At 43.1% G+C, this 16,935-nt stretch overlaps 1 protein-coding gene across 1 annotated transcript in view; it reads left to right on the top strand.

Annotated features, from left to right (window-relative positions):
- Positions 1 to 16,935, top strand: part of LOC147683763 (arylacetamide deacetylase-like) — a 209,792-nt gene that overhangs the window by 149,930 nt on the left and 42,927 nt on the right. The window contains exon 4 of the mRNA XM_086944132.1: positions 10,181 to 10,352. Within this exon, the coding sequence (XP_086800258.1) occupies positions 10,181 to 10,352 (172 nt within the window). The remainder of the gene's footprint in view (positions 1 to 10,180; positions 10,353 to 16,935) is intronic.

Raw genomic sequence — 16,935 nt, 5'->3', positions numbered from 1 at the left:
AAGCTCTCTACATGACTCCATTTGTGAGTAATAATCTTCCTTGAGGTAAGGGTATACGGTTTCAATGTTGAAATTCTTTGTATCCTTTTCAAATTTGCTTGTTTTAAAATTGTTTGTGCTATCCTTAAATGTTTGTATTTCCTTTTTGATTGTCTCCAGCAGTGCTTTAGCGTCAGAGTCGTTGTGGTTGCTCTTAATTGCTTGTGTTAAGCTTTCAAGTTCATCAAGTTCCTTTTGGCAGATGCGTGCAGCTGTCTCTATAGTGTGGACCATCAAATCGCAACTGCATTTCGTGCTTATGAAGCTGATTCCGTTTTTATATTCGGGATCTTCAGTGAAGACTACAGGGACATTCTTGACCTGTAGCCCAAGGGGATGGTACCCGCTTTCAGGTGTCGAAGAAGGAAGTGGCCATGAAGTTCTGTTCTAATGTGTTTTTTGTTGAGGGGAATTAGTTTCTCAGATTTATTCGGCTGTTTTGCTGTTGGGCTTAGGGTTATAGAATAGAATGGGGAAGGGTTGGACATTAGACTCCGTATATGTGCTTGCGAGAAAGAAAGAGTATCCTTTTCTGCCATATTATTTCTTAGGCTCGACACTGGGTCGGTGTAACTAAAATGAATTTCTTCTACGTTGTAGGAGAGTAGGGTCTGCTATCCTATGGTCACCCCAAATTTTTGCTTTTTGCTTCACTGGTTTCTGACTTAATGTGGCTGTGGGCCTGCTAATCAGACCCACAGCCTGCTGTGCTCTCTCTAAATTACTGCCAATGCACTTTAGGTGCATTACGAATTGGAACTGGTTCACCTTATTAGCCCCTGTAGTAGTGTACCCTAGGTACCCAGGGCATAGGTGTTTCCAAGGCCTACCAGGGGCTGCAGCATGTATTGTGCCACCCCTGGCCTGGCCTCCATATTTGACACAACTGGCTGATGTTGGTGTAATCACCTCTTACTTAGGTACAGTATGCCTGTGCCTAACCCTAAACTGGACACATATGTTCCTATCAGCCACTCCTATGGAAGGCCTCATCAATCCTGGAGGCAGAGTGCTTGGAAATATGTGAGATGGTGCTCTAGCATGAGCTGAGCCTGTCTGCAGCTGTCGGGAACCACTCCCTAAGCTCTTCCGGGATATTGCCATACCATATACTCTTAAGTGCATTATAATCCTCGCGGTTAAATGCTATCTTTGGTTTGGCTTTATCAAAACATGTCGAGTAAGGTGTCATACGAATTGGAATACTATCCCCTCGACAGTTCTGTCGACGGGGATAGCATTCCACCCTTCTAGAGGGACACGACATGTGCCTAGCCTTAACCCCGGTTAAAGTTAACCAGAGCCTCAGCATCACAAAATGGATGCTGCCACCACAGACACGAGTCTGGCCTCCTGGTGCTGACCGAAACTCGGCAGATGGTGGCCTGGACAAAGGGTTTCCTGCCTTGGGAGGTGCGAGCACCACCCCAGACAGGGTTTTGTGTATTGGGTAGGACAGGGCTGAATAGAATCAGACATGCCCGGGGCACACAAGGTGTCCCCGTGCATAGGCCAGTCCAAACCGGTCCTGGGACTTTCCAGACCCAGGCTTGGCGCGGAACTGGACAAAGGAAAGGGGGTGTAACCGCCCCCCTTCCTGGTTCCTCCCAGAGGAGGGACCTAGTAGGTGATCCACCCCTCAGATTGTGAATAAGAGTGGGAGCAGTGCCATTGCACAGCAGATCATCCTGAATCAACTTGAAACTAAGAAGACGACTGGACTTCGACATTCTGCTGCTCAGAAGACTGAAGAGAATCTCCCTTGTGGCCTAGGAGTGGCCACCCTGTGAACACAGGTACCAACCAGCAACTCGACGTCTGCTTTGCCGCCGCCTCCCGCCGGAGCCCGAGCCCAGAGCCCGACAAGAACCAGACTCCCAGACCTTTCAGAGCCCGATCCACAGTCCCTGCAAAGAAGGGACCCGTGGAGGCACCGAGTGACGTGGGACCGGACCTCTTGGAAGACACTCAAAAAGCTGACTGCGCAGCTTCTGAGGTATTCTCGACGTTGTGCTTTGGGGACTGAGAACCCCCACCACCAAGCAGCCCTTGCACCGAAGATCAGCCCTCCAGCATCTCCACGATCTGCGTGGGGCCCTTTTGCATTGTGCCACTTGACGCGCCATCCCGGCCACTAGCCACGTGGTCAGCGGCCATCTTGGCGACGAAAACGACGATTTACACAACAGGTCTGGTTGCTCCAGACCTACCCAAGCTCCTGTCAAAAGGAGCACTCGCTCTGACCTTGCTGGTCCAGGTGTTAAGCATCTTTCAACTCCTGTGTGGCTTGCATTAGCCAAGGCCTGTTTGCTCCGATCAAGTTGCGGACACCGCCAACAGCGAGAAGCCTGCGTGGGACAGCTCGTGACCGACTCCCGGACGTCCTCGACCCCCGGTGTCCACGTGGCTGCAGAGAGAAGCTACTTGACAACGCCTGTTTGCACCCAACATCGCCTGGTTGCAATCTGGTTCCACGGTAGTCACTGGCTAGTGACTTTGAACATTGTCCCCTCTGCTTTCAGGTCTTCACATCTTCAGATCCACCCTTGGATTCACCGGAACTCTTCACATCGAGCCGCCTGCAGCATCTTCAGCTCCAAGCACCATCGACCAGCGTGACGAAACCCGACACTACTCCGACCCTGTGCACCCGCTTCCTGTGGGTGAGGTAACTCAGCTCCGCCGGTGTTCCTACACTGGTGCACATCTCAAGGGCCTGTGTCTTAAGTTTCAGCGTTCTAGGTCACTCAGAAGGTTCCTAACTCTTTAACTTTGTACTTCTTACGCACCATAGACTTTGCATTGGAAAGTGCGTGCACTTTGAACACTGCACCCGAGTCCCGCGGGCCTTTCCCGACCTAGTCTCAAATAGCTCCAGTGATTCCCAAGGCCCTAGGCCTGTTCCCTTTCCTATTGGTATCTCTTAAACCACTTTCTTAGTATATGGTTTAGGTGGCCCCTAGGGCTCATCCATATTGTGCAACTTTTGTGTATTTTAAACTGTCTTGTGATTTAAACACTTGTGCTTCTGTGCTCATAAAGAGTCCAGGGGATTTTATAGTTAATAAATCAATATATATTTTCAATATATATCTGTGTGGTGTCCCTTTCATTTGGTATTCAAGGGGGTTGTGTGTGGTAATACAGCTGGCTTCACATGCCTTTCAGAGTTTAGCCTAAGACTGCTTTGTCCACGTTACCACTAGGATAACTGGTCTACAAGGTTGAATTACAACCATCATAATAAGGGTTGCTTGGCATGGTACAAAGTGATCACTAAGAATTAGTGAGCATTATATACCAGGCCAACTTCTCACATACGTTAGAGCCTACTCTCTGCTGCTACTCACGCGGGAGTGTCCCGCTCTTATCGTTTTAAATCTTAGGGGTCACGTCCTTTACGGGGGTCTGGTAGGACGTACTAAACATTTATCAAATAGAAATTACCTGGCCTCCAATTCTCATTACTGCTTGCTTATTCAGCAGATTTCAAATACAATACATTCAGTTATTGTACCTCACTTTAACATTTGTGTATATTACAATTTCCTTTCTGAAACAGTTATACATGTTAAGTGCATTCAAAGATACTCATCTCATTTTTCAGAACAATTTGTGCAAACAATATCAATACGGTAAAGCATACCATTGCATAGATTCTTTTATAGATTCCACAATAGTTACACCAGTTAATATTGTATAACGTCTGCCTGCCTGTGCTAAGGTTATTCACACGTTATTCTTTTGTATAGCACACAAACAGACTCGCTGCGGGGAATTAGATATTCTTTGGATTCTCTCTAGGGGTGTATTTTTATGTTATTGTACCCTCACAAGAGTCCCACTTAATAAGGTTCCCTCGTAGGCGAAAAAGGAAAAAGCCTGACGCGTTTCCAATCCTCTTCTGAAGTCAGGGATTTTCGTTAGGGCTGAACCACGGTGTAATCTGTATATTTTAAATACAAAAATGAGAAGGGTAAAGAGAACCAATACCATAGATAAGAACTCTGTTTCTGCCTCTCTCTTCTATATGTGACGAATATGTTTTTAAAAAAAGGGTATAAATGTACCTGATATTCGTTAACCTAACTCACTCTTGCGGTGCACAATCTTTTTGTTGCTTGCGTGAACCTAAACATATTAAAATAAATCATGTAAGCGAATGAGTGAATCTGGGATAACGTGTGATTATTGTCGTGGCGGAAATGTTTGAAACTTGCTAAATATTTTCATCTGTGTTTCATTCCATATTTCCCATGGATTTTTCTTGTTCATTTTAAAAAAAAGGGTTACACTCCGCCCTGCAAAATATTTGTTATAGTTCATTGCCTCACCTGTTCTTCAAACAATATTGTAATCTGATAAGATAAGATGTATTCCTCAGCTGAGGCCCGATCTCCGCGCCAAACCACAAAGAGGTCAACTATATACCACGTCCATAAAAGAATTTTCTCAGTCCAGTGGTCGATGGCCTCACCCCATGCTTCGTGCCTCTTCCACCAGCCCACGAACAAGTTTGCGTAGCTGGGGGAGAAGCACGAGCCCATCGAGGTGCCCCTCGTCTGTTTGTATAGTTGCCCTGAGAAAAGAAAGATATTATGGTACAAACAAAATTTCATCATCCCCAGCACCATAGAGTTATGTTGACAATACTTTTCTGTTTTTTTATCTAGAAACCACTTTACTGCTGCTAGGCCATTCTCATGGGCAATACAAGTGTAAAGATTTACAACGTCCAGTGTGATCATGAGCATGTTGAGTTCCCAGTTGATATTATCCATTTGTCTTAGGAAGTCCTGTGTGTCTCTCACATAGGAAGGTAAGTCTTTCACAATTGGTGCAAGAAAGTGATCAATGAAGCGTGACGTGTTTTCTAGCAAACTCCCGATAGACGACACTATTGGCCGCCCTGGTGGTCGTTTGGCGTTTTTATGGACTTTTGCTAGGTGATAAAACGTTGGCAGGACTGGTGCCTCACACTGCAAGAATAGGAATTCATCCATATTGAGCATCCCTACTTGTTTCCATTCTTCCAGCATTCGTTGGAAGTCCATAGTGCTTTTCACATATTCTGTTCTTTTGATAATCATATAGCAGTCTGGGTCCCTCAGTTGTCTTAGGGCTTCCTGTTCATAGTATTCTTTTGAAAAGATCACAATGTTACCTCCTTTGTCGGATGGTTTTATTTCTATGGAGGTATCATTCCTGAGGGATTTGATGGCTTCCCATTCTTTTCTAGTAATGTTGGAGTCTCTCATGTCCATTTTTTCTTTCGCTAGTTTTTCTAAGTCCATCTGAATAGCCTCATTAAAAACATCAATTGCGTAGCTTGGAGCATTGGGTAATTTCCTTGATTTGTTTTTCATATTGCTCGGATCACGAGCCTGTGTGATGATGACATTCTCGACTTGTGACTCATTTGTGCTCCACCCCAAATTATCTTGCACTAGGGCTCCAATGTTGGGGGGGTGTGTCCGGAAACTCTTCCATTGTTTCTGCTGCGTTCTCCGCCGTATTGGTCACATTTTCACAGCTTAGCAGATTTTTGGACTGTTGTGCAAAGATTTTTTGAAACTTTAGTTTTTGAATATATCTGAATAAATCAATTCTTGTATTCACAAGATCAAAGTCACTTGATGAACAGAAGCTCAATCCTTTCTTTAAAAAAAAAAATATATATATATCCGCTTCCAAATGCACCAACTCTGCTCACTCGTGAACAGGTTCTTGCTGCTTGAGGTGCACCCGCATATATGAACGCTACACACCTTGTACCTTTTTGTACAAAACCAAGCACTCACAGGGGATGTGTCAAGTTTCAGTTTATTTTCTGACTCAAAACACCACACGCGTTTCGGCAGTCGCCTTTCTCGATGGTGAAGGGGGCGCCAGAAGTGGCCATTTTTATTCATTTACAACAGGAGTCACATCCCGTTCTGGGTACTGACACAAAGGGAGGACTAATGCCATACTGGAAAGGTAGCTTCATTTTGTAACATATTATAACACACCATTTGAAGTACAAAATTCATCAATGTATTGTGTACCATTACATTTCTTTTCTGGTTTTGTCAACATTTTATAAACACAATTTGTTGCACAATTTTTTTACAATAAAACGGTATATATTAATTCTTGATTGTCACAAACACGCCCTGTATGGGCTACTGACTTTATACCACTATTTACAATTATGTAACGGCAATACAGTAATCACACTTTGGAGTCCCAATGTCAAGCTTTGGATGGGCATTATTACTCCCAATCACTGACCAAGTACTTTTAAAGCTGTACACATGTTATCTTCAATACACTTTACATTAGTCTACCTCTTTATACATAATATCTGTGTAAGTTATCCTCATGTTGTCAAGAAACAAAGGTAATAATAATTAGCACTGCATATTCCAATTCATTTTCCTTCTAACCTCAAGAGAAAATCAATAACTCAATGTCACATGGTATCCATTATTTAATCTGTCATTAACCCAGAGTTAAAAGAACATTTTTCAAGATGATAAGAGTTCCCTTAATTAAAGACTCATTCTGATCAAAACATTCTAAGAGTTTACCCCCCCAAATGTACTGACAATTCTTCATTGGTATTAAAGCCATTGGGGGTCTTTGTGCATCGATCGATAACATATCTAGACTCTGATCTCCTCAGCCTTGTTATTCTATCCCCCCCTTGGATGTAATGGCACATGATCCAAAGCAAAGTATGTAATAAGGTTACTGTTACCCTTGTGTTCTGCCAAGAAGTGCCTCTCCACCGGATATGTAGCATCATAGTTTTTCATTGCCCTTGTGTGTTCCAAGATACACATCTTGGTTTGGTTGATGGTACTCACAATATATCTTAAACCACAAGGGCAAGTCAAACAATATACTGTGTATGGTGTGCTACACGTGATGAACTTCCTGATCCATCTAGTTTGTCAAAACCCGGTACCAAATATGATAGAACCCTTTTGCTATTGGCACAGGCTTTGCATCTTCCACATGGGAAGAACCCTTGTAAACCTGTGCCAAAGGGTTTAGGTACTGGTTTATTGAAGTGGCTGCTGGTAAGGGAGTCTCTAAGAGCTCTGGCTTTTTTAAAAGTTAGCAGGGGGTGCACTGGAATATAATTTCCAATAATTGGATCTGCTTTCAATAAATTCCAATTTCTCCTTAATAAGGGTCTTAACTCATCAGCCCCATTGGAAAAAAGTTGTGACCATTCTAAATGTGTTATCTTTCTTTGGTTTACATACTTTCTCTTTCAACAGTTCCTGTCTAGACAATAGATTCACTCTCTCAAGTGCCTCTCTTACAGTTTGTTCTTTATAACCACGAGCCCGAAATCTTACCAGGCATTGTTCTGCAAATCTTTAAGAATCTATCTCCCTAGTGTTGTTCCTTTTGATTCTAAGAAGCTCTCCATAGGGGATGCTGCTTATCAATTTGGGGGGGTGGCCACTTGAAGCATAGAGTACTGAGTTTTCTGCGGTGGGTTTGCGGTATAGCCGAGTACATAATGTTTGGTTCAGTGCAAACACCTCTAAATCCAAGAAATGGACCACAGTGATGCTGATATCTGCACTGAACCTCAAATTGTTATCGTTGTGGTTCAGAACATCTACAAATGCTAGTGCTTTCTCTTTAGACCCCCTCCATACCAGAAAGAGGTCATCTATATACCTGTACCAGGCTGCTACTGTCTCCTTCCATATATCATTTGTATGCGACCAGGACACCTGCTCCTCCCACCAGCCAACTAACAGGTTTGTATAGCTGGGGGCGAAGCAGATGCTCATCGCCGTACCAGATATTTGTTTGTAGTATTGATCCTGGTACAGAAAGATATTGTTTGTAAGACGGAAATGTAAAAGTTCAAACAACATATTGCTATGCTCCGTTAGTTTCACTGCAGATTATTCAGAAAAAATTGAGTTGCATTAACACCATCTTTGTGTGATATACATGTGTACAAACTAGCTATATACATGACTATCATACAGTCTCCATCCTGCCAATGCACTTTTTCAACATGTGTTAGGAAATCCTTTGTATCCTTAATGTATGACTTAAGAGACAGTACAAAATCAGATAAAACGCAATCTATATACACAGAGAGATGTTCCAGTAAACTACCTTGTGAAAAGACTATTAGTCTACCAGGAGGTAAAGTGCTGTCCTTATGTACTTTTGGCTAGTGATAACAACTAGGAGTCACAGGATTCAAACGACGAAGATAAAAATATTTGTCAGACTAACATTCCTTTTTCATACCACTTTCGCAATAAAGTATAACAATCAGTAATACTTGCAATGTAATCAATTTTACTCACTGTTAGATAGCAGAATGTATCAGACAATTGGCGCATTACTTCATTATTATAGGCCTTGTATGTTTGGAGCACCACATTTCCCCCTTGTCGGAGGGTTTCACCACAATACTATGATCTTTACAAATTCTATCTATTGCCTTGTACTGTTCTTGTGTAATATTCTTTATATTCTTGTTTGTATATGATTTCCTTCCTAGTTGTGCCAATTCCTTAGTCACTGCTTCTGAAAAAGTGTTGATGTTGTTATTCGGCATTTGTGGCAAAAAACTATGCTGGTTTAAATGGACACTCACAGCTCAGTTGTATTTCCCGCATTGCTATTTGTTCTTGATTTCCTTGTGAGTCATCAGTCTCTTTGCCAAGGTCTCGCAATGCCTGTAAAGCTATATATCAAAACAAACCCCTTGTAGGTATAGAGTGATGCATACATTATGCACTAAAGAAGCAGAGAACTCTGGGTGGTTCTCAAGTTTAGGTGAACAGCAGCTCCTGTATAGAGAAGCCTCAACACCAGCGACACTCTAAATTTGCTCACCTCAAATGTCTGCTTTTCTATCAAAGTCTTTAAGCATAGGATTAGCACAGTGCCATCCATGCCGAGATAGAAAGGGGTAAAATATTTTGCCATTTCTACAGCAAAGTCTTTAGGCATAGGATTAGCAAAGTGCTACACAAGCTGAGCTGAACAAAATTAGAGTGTCGCTGGTGTTGATGGTTCTCTATACAGGAGCTGCTTTTGACCTACACTTGAGAACTATCCTAAGGTCTCTACTATATATACATTACCTACTGACAGTCACCAGTCAAAACATTTGCTCTATTCAGTTCAGCTGCTGTGTTGACCATTTCTGGGCGATCCATCAATTGGGGGCTGAGAAAAATGAGGGTGCATTTTCACACAGGGATTTGAACAGAACTACAGCCCGAATTGCTGAACGGAATGACACCAACTTTGGCAGAAAACTAGAAGTTAGTACAGAAAGCATGCATTTTATGATTTGTTGTAAATCCATTCAGTAGTCATAGAGATTTTTACGGCTAAATAATATAGATATCTGGGGACATGGATCCTTTCAGCGGACTTGGGGATCCTACTGAAATTTGATTAGCTGCCAGCACTTCAACCAGGAAGTGTTTGCTGGCATCTTGGGACATGGCTTCGATCCAAGTCCAACAAAAGTTTTAAAAAATACCGAAAAAGGTGCAGCGTAGGAATTCGATGACGCCTCTAATATGGTGGATCTTAGAATCTTCTTCAAAATTGAAAAAAATATTTCATTACTGCACAACACAGCACACATGGAAACAGCAAAAACAAGGAGACATTAAACATTTCTCCTCATTTTGCCAGGGTAAGACCAGGTTTTCCCTGGTCTTAATGTTGTTACTGGCCCATATTTATATCACCCTTCTAAATATGGGGCAGCATCAAAATCAATGGGTGTTGTGGCAGAACACTTACAGCAACACCCATCGCACTCCCCTTTCAGGCTAAATATAACGTGAAAGGGTGCCTTATTTACAAGGCAGTGTTAAGCTACGTTAAGTGGCTTAACTCTCCCTTGTAAATAAGAGGAAGCCCCTATTGCCACCAGAATGTACTGAAAAGTGACGTTGTGGTGGTAGTCGGGGTTTGTAAATATGCCCCTCAGTTTCAAGGCATTTAAGGCATTTTAGTGAATGTCATTAGCACTTCTGTAATACATTTGATTTTATACGTTTTTGTATACATAATTGCCAGAAAACTGCAGCAACACTAATCATTTTACAAATTGATTTTTTTAATATGTAAGTTTTTGCTCCTCTAGCTATAGATTAGCTCCTGTGTATCCATTTCCAGCAGCGTTTGAAGATGCATATGCTGCAGCAAAGTTTTTCCTACGGAAAGAAGTTGTTGATCAGTACAATGTTGACCCAGGTAGAATATGTGTGTCTGGGGACAGTGCTGGAGGAAACCTGGCAGCAGCTGTGACACAACAGGTACAGTATTCTTGTTAGGATTATAAATATATTTTTATGTAATAATAATTTTAAAAATATTAGAAATGTGCTTTACTTAATATGTCAAGGGTGTGCAAAAAAAACGAAATGTAAAATAACTAAAATGTTTTTCAGTATGCCTAGGTTCTCACTTTTATTAAGGTTGTGTGTGTTAATTTATTGGGGACAGTGTCTTAATGGAGACGGTCATTTGCATTGTTTTCTCTTTCTAAATATTTATACATTTTTTTAACCTCATTACAGTGAGTACGATATTTTGTTAGTAGAGACCATGAACAGTGGTCTAAAATATTTCCTCCCCAAAAATATTTTGCTCGAGAAAAAGATGGCTTCTCTCGCAATTTTATTATTTTGGACAGCATGGTATCAATTTAGCTATAATCTTCACCTTCATCCTAATCTCCCACCACAAACACATCAATGACCTACAAACGTGATGTCACAATGATAATGAGGCTTTTAGAAAGATAGAAATTGTTAGGACTACAGGGCCTGCTGTTGAGAAGAAACCAACAGCTGTATGGGGTATGCCTTCTAGAAATAAACAGCACACATAGGGGCTTATTTATGAGAGATATGCGCTGCCAGAGCGTCACTTTTTTTGACGCTCAGGTGGTGCAAGCCTCTCAATCATATCTATGAGGCAACACAAAGCTACTCTGCGTGGCTTTGCATGGCCTTGTAGATATAGAGGAAGACAAAGCAGCGCAAGTCATTGCCTTGCCTTACTCAGTGTCAAGGAGGCGTTCCATGGGCATTGCAATTGGTTTCCCCATGCAGGACCATATGGATGTTGATGCTGTCCCGGATTTCCTTATTCACATATATATGTGGGGCAGTGCCAAAACCTTACCCCTCCACAGAGCAGGTGTAACAGGGAGAAATATTTGAATGTCTCCTATTGTTTTCCACTGTCCATGTGTGCTGCATTCTGCAGCTCACATGGAAACTGCAAAACGCCTCTCTGCATTGTTTTTGTGCAGGAAGGTGCACAAAACCAATCCTGCCTGCAACGGAGGCACCAGAGGCACCCTTGCACCACGTATGTTGGAGCTAGGACGCTAATTGTGCACCAGAGCAGGGTGAAAGGTCAGGAATACACAATATTTCATAAATAAAGTGCATTACTGCTCTTTTACATTGGAGTATCAAGACGACTTGCAGAGCTGCCTTACACAATTCTTCATGAATTGGGCTGTTAATCCTCACAAAATGTATTGACAGCAAAGAATAGGCAATTTAGTGTAATATCGGGCACATGCAGATGGGGGAACCTAAAATAAAAGCTCCCTAGATTTAACCAAAATTTGAGACAGGTCCTTGCCCCTGGTTCAGAATCTTCCCTGATCCCTGTTTGTAAGATAATCTGCAACAATTAGGTTTTGCATACCTAAGAATGGTTACCAAACACACAAAAATTCATTCAAACAATATGAATCTGTTACCTTTTCATTTACCTATATGAATTGCCTGTTCATTTTTATAACATTTATAATTGAACCTTTCCCTAATCGTATACAATGTTTTTTTGGGGGAAATCTGTTTATTATTATCAATAACACATATTTACAATAATCATGTACAAAAGAAAATAAAAAGAGAACAACAATAACAGCTTGTCAGAAACATATTTCAATTACAAAGAAGAGATGATACAGATCGCAGCATGGTGAAGAAGCAAGCTAATGCAGTAGGAAGGGAACAGGCTTGAAAGCACAGAGGGTGCATCCGATAGTACCTAAGAGGAATACAAACTTAATAAAAAATTAGTGAAGCTAGTCATGCAAAATACCATATGCAGCTGACAGGATGGCCAGACAAACACAGCAATAATCAAGTGACATGACTAAGATCCTGCAGCAGCATCTATGGACAGCAGATAAATCCTCAGGGGGTCCCATATATCCTTAGGGTCTGATGCGAGGGGGTTGCAGCGCCACATAAACTTCACTAGTAGAGTCATAATAAATCATGTCACACAGCCAGTCTGTATCTTTCAGAGGAAAGCTACCTCCCCAGTCAATCTTTATACATTGCTTAGCAGAAACATTGTCATGGCTGTCAACCACCGGATGTTTGGTGAAAAATCTTTGACATACCTCAAGAGAGCCAAGAGATGACTTAGGGGAAGAACTCTCTCAGTCGTGGCTATTATGACTGTCAAGACTTTAGTCCAGTATGCTTGGATCGCAGGGCATGTCCAGGCAAGGTGTATAAAGTTAGCGAGTTCAGCCTGATATTTAGGAAGCAGTGGGACTCAGGCAGGATCAATCTTGGCCTATCTCTCTGGTGCGCATATGCTTGGTGCAAAAACGTATAGTTTAGTAATTTGTGGTGATGATTAGAGGAAACATGTTTTGCTTGCCTACAGCAGTACTGCTGCGCTGCCTCAGGTATTGGATGCCCCATGTCTCTCTACCAGGCAACCCTGCCCTCACCCCCAGTGCTTGGCCTCAATAACAATGGAGTGGCTAGCCTTGTGGCATCAGGGGAGGTGATAACAACGGTCGCCTGGCTCCACTGGGAAGGAGAGGAGTTTATTGTGCACAGTATAATGTAGTCAGGAGAGTAGGAAACCGTCCAACGGAATTGTGTCATGGAGATTGGCAATATCTGCTTGCGTAAGGAAAATCCTTGTGGGATCAGGTTGCCCATAGTATGGAGACGGTGATGAAGCAGGGTATGGTGTACCAACCTCTCCATCATGAGTGGGAGCCAAGGATTGAACGTCCGAGGAATGGATGGAGAGTAAAGCAGTTTCCCACCCTGCTTGCGCCTTAGCTTTCTCTAACTCCCACAGGTAAGAGAGAGGGTCTGGATATCAGCGGGATTGCAATGTGGTCACACGGGAAGGATGGAGGGCAACAGGATGTCACCAGCCTTCTCTCTCTCCGACCTGAGATACGGAAGATAAGTATTTTCATAGTACCAATGTCGTGCAAATTGGCATTGCGCGACCAAGAAATACAGCTTTCAATCTGGACATCCCAAATCTCCTCTATCATAAGGCAAAGTCAATACCATGATCCAGGGCCTACTACCAGCCCAGATCATGTATATCAAAAGGCACTTAAGCATGGCAAAAATCAGTCAGTCAATGGAATTGGAATGTTGGTGAACAAGTACAGAAATTTACTCAGCACTATCATCTTAATGATAGGAGTGCGGCCACCCATAGATAATGGTAACTAAATCCAATTTCCCACTTGCATGGCAAGTTTATCAATAACTTGACTGTAATTTAGTAGGATGATAGTTTTTTATGTCTGGGGAGTACAATACCCAGGTAGTTAGTGGAGTCAGTACACCAAGCAAGGGGGTAGTCCAACATGCATGGACCTGTCACATCAGTGAGGGGAAACGGGCCAGACATCACCCAGTCGATAAGCAGACCAGAGAAGTCGCCAAATTAGACCATTACCTGTAGAAGCAGGGAAAGATTCTCATCAATTATTGCACAAAAAGTAGAATATCATCAGCATATAAAGAAATTAATAAGGGCCCAACCAGAGCATCATCTCATGGTGAAGATGTTTCACCTGCAAATGCTAGACCAGCGGTCCATAACTATAATAAAAAGCATTGGCATAGCCAATAGGTCTCGCCTTTGGAACCTTATAAGTATTTAGTTATGCAGTACTTATAAGGTCCCAAAGGCAAGACCTATTGCCGATGCCAATGTGTGTTAAATATGCTGCATAACATCTCCGATACAGTGCAACATGCCTACATAAAAAATAATGTGCAAGCAGGAAACTTAGGATGAAATCACAGCTTCCCCACTGCAGAAAATAGTTTGATCATAGGCAAGTCAGTCACTTTTTCCTTCAACTCGTCTCATTTTGATTCATTGTTGCGTATGAGAGCACCTTAACGCCTTAACCGCAGTGTTTTTTCCATCACGGTGTGGGCGTTCTAAAAGGTGGGCAGGGCTTCGTACTTGACACACTGGCACCTCTGGAGTTACTCATGACAGTGACTTAAGGTTCTTACTGGGAGGGCAAAGTACAACTTTAAATACGTAATTTCAGCAAATGCCAATGCAGTGATATAGTCTAATCTAATGAACGAAGTTGAACCAATTTGAAAAGGTCCATCATCTTTTTACATGATTTTTGACAAGCAATCTTTTGATGTCTCTTCTCTCCCTATGAAGATGCTGACTTGCCTTCCTCTACTCTTCATAACCTGTAGTAAGGAATAGTTGATTATCCACTGCTTAGCAGTTATGATAGTTCGATCTGTGTTGTTATGGGTAGGAGGATGACCAGGAAGAAGACAACAGACCACTGACAAGAAGTTACTCTGGGCAACGGGGACGTTGTCCGTGGTAAAAGAATATTGTTTACGGATGCAGAGTCGCTGCTGACTCTTTTGGGGCGTGGTCTGAGTTAAGGGTAGGAAAAGTAACATGACAGCACTCCTTTGCTAAGCTCCTGCTGTGTCTTAAGGGACTTTGGTCACAATATTGAAGAGGTGCCTGCATCGGGATTACCTGTAATAAGATAGCAGCCCGTTGCTGAGCACGAACCAGCGCTGCTGATATCCCTTGATATAGTTAGTCCACTTGAAGAGCCATCCCTCCCTGGCAGATCCCCCAGTTCCTCCGGGCACCGGAGCCGCTGCAGCGCCGGGAGGTGTTGGCGCTGGGGGAAGTGTTGGGATGCTGCCCGCAGAACCCGCGTTCCCGGGCCGCTGGTCCGTCATCACTGCACACAGTCAATCACCAGTCACACACCTAGCGGCGGACGGAGTGACACCCAGAACCGGAAGTACACCTGTCAAATGGGCACGTGAAGTCACACCCCCTTCGACACGCACGTGACTGCCGCGTCTCATCAGGCAACCACAAAACGAGGACTGTGAGGTGAGTAGAGGATTAATCGGGAAATGAAGTGACAGAGAGAAAGGACTCGTTTGAGATACCAGCTAGATAAACAAGCATTGGCCACGCGGCTTTACTGCCACGCGGCAGTGAAAGTGGCAGCAGGGGGAGGGGGCATCGGCGATTTCCATTCGGGAGCGTGGGCCATATGGCGCCACCATATGGCGCTGCACGCTCCCGAAAGGAAATCGCCAATATGTGCACGCGTTGCATTGCAAGCAATGCAACGCGCGCACTTCTTTGCTGAAAAAGCTCTGCCGATGGCATTAGGTCCCCTCCTATGCAATGCATGCACGTTGCGTAGGACGAGACCTAAAAAGCAACAGAGATACAAGGCAGCCCTAGAAAGTACCCCGAGTCACAGGGAACAGATCTGAAAGAGTACCATTGATGTGGATATGCACCACAAGATCTGCGTAGAGCACTACAATGAGATTTAGAAACCCACAAGGGATACTGAGCTTATGCAAAGTCATGATGAGTAACGTCCACTTCAGTGATTTGAAAGTCTTCTCTGCATCAAGAAGCCTAACCACCACAGGGAGGCCAGGGAATATTCAATTTGATAAAGTGAAACTGGTGCGCAAGTTAATGGCAGTGGTATGTGTGGGGCAAAAACAGATGACACTGGGGATATTATGTGTTCCATAAGAAGAGCCAAATGGGTATCAATAACTTTAACAAGTATTTTGTTGTTGTGGTTAAGAAGGAAGAGGGGCATGTATGAGGAACATAGGGTTGGTGTCCGACCGAGTTTCAGGAGCAGCATGATCACCACCTCTTGGAGTGTGGGTGGAATAGATCCTGCCTCCAGCACCTCTGCTTACACTACCAGCAAGAGAGGGGAAGCAAATGTTCATAGGCTTTTACAAAGTTACCGGTGAGGCCATGAAGACCAGGGGACCCACTGCCATCAAAGGCATCAATGGCCTCTATTATCCCCTCGCTAGAGATGGGATTTCTCAAGAACTGTTACAGTCCATCAGTAAGCCAAATCATCACCACTTCAGCAAGGCAGTCTGTAAGAGCCTGGGCATACTCCATGGTACAAGTAGGTTTTAGGGCCTCTGCTCAAGATAAGTTGTTCTTGGAATGTGTAGCTTGTTTCAAGTGGGGAGGCAAGGCTTGGCTGCTGTATACAGATACAGTGAAGCCAGGAGAAGGATACATAGCAGGGTATCCAACAACGGACACGGTGATGCCCTGGGGAAATCCCTAATCTGCCAGCGAACTGAGCAGGAAAAAGGATATCAAACTTTCTTTAGTTACACAACTTACTGACAGAGATGATTAAGCTCGATGAAGTTCCTACTGTTTATGGAACGAAACGCTTAGGCTGGACAGTATATGTAAATAAGGAATAAAAAGCGATGAAAAAAGTGAAAATAAAGGTTTCGATAAAATAAACTTGACTGGACTTCCCTACCTGGCTCACCTCCATTTGCGCGGACTGAGGTGAGGGAGAGGAAACAAACTAGGGTAAGGTTTATTTAGTTATTCATTTTAAGAGTTTTATATTGTTGTTGTTGTAAGCTTTTATTCGGCAATTTGCCATGAAGCCAAACTATGTTTTAAAACCATACTTTTTCCTTATCAAGCAGATACTGAAAAGAAATCGACTGACTCCAAAAGTTATCAGGCTAATGGTCGAGGATCTAAGTAATCTTTCCGCCTCTT

This window comes from Lissotriton vulgaris, chromosome 11 (assembly GCF_964263255.1).
Source record: "Lissotriton vulgaris chromosome 11, aLisVul1.2, whole genome shotgun sequence".
NCBI classification, from domain to species: domain Eukaryota; kingdom Metazoa; phylum Chordata; class Amphibia; order Caudata; family Salamandridae; genus Lissotriton; species Lissotriton vulgaris.
The sequence above is the reverse complement of the archived record's forward strand: the minus strand, read 5'-3'. Positions and strand labels throughout refer to the sequence as shown.